The sequence below is a fragment of the Gekko japonicus genome, unplaced genomic scaffold (assembly GCF_001447785.1).
Source record: "Gekko japonicus isolate JY-2015 unplaced genomic scaffold, Gekko_japonicus_V1.1 scaffold904, whole genome shotgun sequence".
Taxonomy (NCBI): Eukaryota; Metazoa; Chordata; class Lepidosauria; order Squamata; family Gekkonidae; genus Gekko; species Gekko japonicus.
This window is the reverse complement of record NW_015161976.1, coordinates 350,734-356,743: the sequence shown is the minus strand read 5'-3', so window position 1 is coordinate 356,743 and position 6,010 is coordinate 350,734. Positions and strand designations below refer to the sequence as shown.

The 6,010-nt window shown below is 43.3% G+C and overlaps 1 protein-coding gene across 2 annotated transcripts in view; it reads left to right on the top strand.

Moving 5' to 3' along the window:
• The window catches only part of OSBPL3 (oxysterol binding protein like 3), a 75,485-nt gene that overhangs the window by 49,547 nt on the left and 19,928 nt on the right, over positions 1-6,010 (top strand). For both annotated transcript variants that reach the window (XM_015429750.1, XM_015429749.1), the window contains 2 exons: positions 3,437-3,571; positions 4,336-4,429. In XM_015429750.1, the coding sequence (XP_015285236.1) occupies positions 3,437-3,571; positions 4,336-4,429 (229 nt within the window). The remainder of the gene's footprint in view (positions 1-3,436; positions 3,572-4,335; positions 4,430-6,010) is intronic.

Below are 6,010 nucleotides of genomic sequence, written 5' to 3'. Positions count from 1 at the left end.
CTCCCCTCCCAGCCACCCAGCCAATGGCAGGGCAGGTTGGCTGAGGGAGCCAGTCATTGGAGGCAGCTCTTCTGAGTGGCATATTTTCCGCCCATACACTAACGGGGCGCATTTTAGAATTCTGGCACCCAAAACTCCTTTATAATAAAGGAGAGATTAGGAAAATATCAGTTTAGCAGTTTAGCAATCAAACTGACACAGCCAAGCCTCACAGGAATGAGTGTTCTGAGTGCCATTCATTTAATGATTTATTTTAATAATATGTTTATTGCAAAGCACTGACACATTGAATAGCTCTTGATGGTTAAGTGGCCGAATTAACAGACAAAACAGCAAATCTGTCAAAATGAAAATATGCTTGTAAATGCTGTAATAGAAATATGATTACAGATGAGCTTGTGGATAACCCAGGGGTTGTTGATTTAAATTAGCCACTTATGATCTTACCGGAGATGGTGAGAAATACTGCTTTTGCTCTTTGAAAAAATGCCTCTGGTGATGTTAAGAACCTTTAATCAAGAAAAAAATAACAGCATTTTCCGGATTTTTTGTCCCTCACATATCTGTGCAAATGAAACTGAATCAGATACTTGACAAGGGGAGATTTCTTGCATGTTTCCTTATGTGCACAAAGGCTGCTTCTTACCTTTTAAGACCATAAACAGCTTGTGGCCAGTATACCTGAAGGAACATCTCCTCCCATACTATCCAGCCTGCCAGTTAAGATCTGCCTCTCAAAGCCAGATCTCTTTGCCCCCCCATAGAGGGGAGGCAGATGGCGATTAGAGACAGATCATTTTCTGTGGTGGCATTGCAGCTTTGAGACACTCTTTCTCTTTCTTTGAGGCATTAGACCAAAAAGGCATCTTTTTTTAAACCTAGGCTTTTAATTAGTTTTACGAGCTTTTAAAAATGGCTTGCTTCTGGCCTTAGGTCTGTTTTATGGATAGCTTTTTGCTGTTTATGTGTAATGGCTTGCTGTTTTGTATTGTTATATTATTATAATTGTAAGCCATCTCACTCTAAGGAGGCAGCATAGAAATATTCCAAGTAGTCAAATAATAGATTTCTCCTGCTTTTTAGTAGTAATTGAACCTCTTGCCTTATCCATTTATTTGTATGATTATCTGTTAGGTTTACCATTTGCCTGCCTGGAGTTAATTCCCATCTTCAGCCTCCTGCATTCGATTGGTCGAGCAGTGGGGGGTGGGGGTGGGGAGCCACAGCATCCACAATGCACCGGGACTATCCACTAATACAGGGATCCCCAGCTTGGTGCCCTTGGGTGCCATAGTGCTCACCAAGTATTTTTAGAAAGTGTCCAGCAAGGCTTCTGATTAGCTATTGGAGATTTCATTGCCTGTGCAGGTTTTTTAAAATGTTGCTTTGGCAAAAGCTGCCAGCACGGCACAAAGATCTTCACTGTGTAAGTGAAGTTATGCTGTGGCAATCATTTTGTAGCTGGCTCTGCCTCTTGTGGCAGCCATTTTGTGGTTGCTCCCAGCATGCTATGTCAGAATCCCAAAGGTGCCCACAGGCTCAAAAAGGTTGGGGAACCCTGCAGTAATCTCTGTGGTCCTTACTGTAGAGATTGGGGGGATTCTCTGAACACCATGGGGGCTAGGATATCACTTCTGGATGATCACCTAGAAGTGATATCACAGTATCTGTCATGCTCCCCCCCCCTCCCTAGACTTTGTCCTCCAGAAGGTGCCAAGATTTCCAGGCCCCAGGCTGGCAATCCTGTATGTGTGAGAGGTGACCTTCTACCATATAGTCACTGGCTGGTTTTCATTGGCACCACCCAAGGAAGCTTTTCCAGAAAACCACTGAAGGAAAAGGAGAGTAGCCAAACATGCCCAAAGTAGTGTTTGTGTGCCTGTTTTAGTTTTCTTGCCTAAAACCAAGCTAGTAAACCAGTCTCGTTCACAATTAGATGTACGCCAATGCCTTGTTTTCTCTAAGAAGTTGCTAAGGAGTCCTATAATCTAGCAGATTTCTCCTAGGTTGTACATGTGCAGTACAATGAGTTGATAGAATCCTAAACTAGAGACATGGACTGATCCATTTCAGACTGTGGGTGGGAGGTAATTTTTTTAAAAAATCTTCACATGTGAAAAAACTCCCTGCAAAGAAAAGGTAGCACATCAGTGAAAGAGCTTGTGTCCCCGGTAGCTGTTTGCTGCGTTACATTTCCCCTTGCAGAGATTATTTCTAATGCAAGGAAATGTTGAGAAATTTGGTCTCTTAAAAAAAAAAAAGTCTCCCTCACAGTTTGAAGTAGCACTATCCATTCTGCTACCTCAGAATGTTATTGTCTCACTCTGCCGTATGTGGAGAGTCACGCCTGATGTACACATGCAAGAGGCCAAGGCAGTAGATTTGTCAGCACCACTTCAGAGTGCAGATCACAATTTAGGATGTCCTAATGTTAAAACTCCTTGCTAAAACTCCACATAGCAAGCCAAGACAGAAGGTTTCTGACTGTTGTGCTGGTTTTCTAATTGCATGTAGTTTTTTATATGAAGAACCAATCAGACTAGAAATCCTTCATCCGAAGGGTAGCAATCCATTCTAACCACCTTGATATTCTACTGCTTCTCTTGCATGTATATACCAGTCCATTAGTGAGGCAGTTATCAGCCGCAAGATGTAATCCCAGAATTACAACTGGACCACATAGATCAATTTCCCTGGTGGAAATGGCAGCTTTGGGGGGGGGGGCAGACTCCATGGCATACCATACAGCTTGAAATAGAAGTCCTAGAATGACATCACATTCTTGCTGAGTTCATTTCCCTTTCCCAAACTCTGCCCTCTGTAGACACCGACTGTTCTCAAATCTCCAGAAATTTCCCAAGCGGGAGTTGGCAACCCTAGATGAGAGAAACAGATTGTACAACATACACAAAGCTTGCCTTGACCTGTTGAGTAATTTTTTTGCGCTCTGCTGCTTATGGCCTTCTAAAATGCATGCCACCAGCTGTACACTTGTATTATTGGTGTTTATCTGTAATTTATCGCTAACAGTCTTTGAAATCTTTACACATTGTGACACTGCCCTATCTTTTCTCTTTGGAGTCTCCATGCCAGAGGCTATGATTCTTCCCTTCTCAGTGATCCCATATTTTTCACTGTGGCTCATTATAACAGCGCATGTTCCATTCCTTGTCTTTGTACTTGAGGAGTCATGTGCACTAAAAGAAATGTGGCAACCATGGCTAAAACTCTGGCAGACATTGCAAGTAGCAGGTGCATTTATTTAACCAAGGAGATAAAATCCTCTGCAATAAATTAACTGGAGCCAGCCCCTCAGGGGATGGCTGACCTCTTCCTGATTATTTAAACAACCGTTTCTTAAAAGCTGCTGTTTTTGTATCCTCCATGTCTGCTTTATGCTTTCCCTCAGAGCCCTTCTCCACCTCTCTCTTTACAGGAAGATTCAGAGGAAGAAGCCAGGGGTCTGGTGCATCAGCTCTCCAACGAAAGCAGGCTGTCTATAACAGATTCTCTTACCGAGTTTTTTGATGCACAGGAAGTCCTGCTGTCTGCCAGCTCTTCAGAAAACGAGGTCTGGGGTAGTATTGGAACATCAGACTCATGTTGCTCGTTTCAAAGTGTCTTGACCTTTTCCTGCCTTTGCACACTAATTGCCATCCCAGTGCCACAAGCAGCGTGTTATTCTCCCCTTCAAAGCACAGACCCATTGCTGCTTGTTTAAAGAGTTTTTGAGACGCAAAAGGCTGGGAGAAAGTATCCGGAAGTGCTGCTTACATGTAGATGTTCCCAGATTATTTTAAAAATAAAATCCTTCACCACAATCAATGTTCCCTCTAAGCTGTGGAGTCTTGTGAGCAAAAAATTCTACTTTGTGAGCTACTGGCATTAAAGTTGTGAGTGAGCGATTTGGCTGCTGGATAAACTAGTCTGCTCTGGAGCCCTCCTTCCTGAGCCAAGACAAAAATGTGTGAGCCAGAGACTCAAAAACTGTGAGCTAGCTCACACTAACTCAGCTTAGAGGGAACACTGGCCACAATGTATGTTCTAAAATAAAAATTTGCCCTGTGTTAAACAAAGAGATGTTGCAAGATTTTTTTAAAAAAATGCAGCAGTGGTTTATGTGGACTCCTTTTGCACTCAGCTCATCTAGAGTCCAGGCCAGACGCTACAACAGCCTTCTCTTGTGGCAAGATCCATTCCAACTGTCACAACCTATTTTTATCAGCTTTCTGAGTTTCCTCAAATGCTGCTGTGTATTATGCATGTGAACTGTTTCCTCCCCACTTGCCTCTGCCACTTTAATCAGAATGAAAGTGTATTTCCTCCCCCCTGAAGGTATCTGATGATGATTCATACGCCAGCGATGTCAGCGATAACGTCTCTGAAGACAACCTAAGTAACGACATAGAAAATGAAAGGCAAACTCTCGGTAGGAAACTTTTTCACTCTGTGCTGATTTATTTATTTATTTGTTTGCTTTACTAGAAATTGATAATGAAAAAGGAATAGCATGAGATGGAGGGGTCCATTTCCTTTTGAAAATTATGCTGTGTGTAAAGTCCATCCATTCCTCTTCTGCATTGTTCCTGTGAAGGCAAAGCTACCTGTGTGTGGAAGGAATAGCTTAAAACTGAACAGAATCATGTTTCTTCTCTTCCCCCTTCCCCACCCAAAACTTGAATATCACCCATGCCCAGTGGAAAGGAAAGAAGATCGAGTTCTGTTGAACACTGTGCTTCCCCCTCACACAGCTAAGCGTACATGCACCGATGTGAAGGTGGATTGTCCTTTAAGTTCTTAGTACAATAATGTGCATCACTCATCCACTTTATTACAGTTCGGATGTCTTCTCTTCAGGTTGTACTTCTGTTGAAGAGACCCCTCCTCTTGCTTCCACTGGATGTGCTGTGTTTTATGCGTGAAAGCGGCAAAACCAAGAGGGAATGGGCCAGAGCTATCAAAATAGCTCCCTGGAAAACAAGCATTGCGAGAAAAACATGGCTGTTTTTTCTTTATTTTTGTATAAACATTCTGTACCTGGCTCCTCTGGGCCTCTTCTCCATTGTGTTAGAATTGTGATCAGTGCTATGTCCTTGATTGTTTGTAATCCCACACTGTGCATTCCAGTGCTGGAGTGTGAAACCTGATTTTAAATTTAATACACAGATGATTCCCCTCCCACTTCAACTGCAGGAAAATTAAATACTGGTATCAAATGGGGAGTGATTCATTCTTGTCACAGGGAAAAGCCATCGTGTTGCAGGGACAAAACGGTTGGGCTTGGCAGCAGGAAGCCCCGGGTTCAGATTTGTGCATGTTGGTGTAAATCATTAATGACTCACTTTATTCATTTATTTCCTGTATTGCTGCCTCTCCACTAAAAGTGTATGACAGATAAAATGATATGAAATCCAGGGGTTTTTGGTTGCATTATTTGTAGTACATGTTACATGGGGGGGGGGGTTCCCTTGGTTGAATGTATTATACTGTCTATATTCTGTAATAGTTACCTACCGTCTAGTGGGGGGGGGAACCTGCCTTGTCCCTTTAATAGAGACAATGGGGTGTCATTTGCCTCCGTGCCATGAAAAGCTGCAACTGCTCATTTCCACACATTGGTGGTGGAAAGTGCTGTCAAGTTGCACCTGACTTACGGCGAGCCTGTAGGGTTTTCAAGGCAAGAGATGTTCAGAGGCAGTTTGCCATTGCCTGCCTCTGCACAGTGACTCTGGGCTTCCTTGGTAGTCTCCAATATTCCCTCTAATATTTTTTCTCTACTGAGGGGAGCAGTTCCCATCCTGAGCAGAATACAACTGCTGTAATCTTCAAATGGGCAATGGGCCAACAACTGCTGTAATCTTCAAATGGGCAATGAGCCATGCAGGACCCTACGTGGCTCCAGACTGCTGCTGAGTAGGGCTTCCTGTGTTAATGAGGGCCTCTCACACGCACAGTTTAGAGGGAACACTGGTGGTCTCCCATCCAAATGCTAACCAGGCTGGCCATGCTT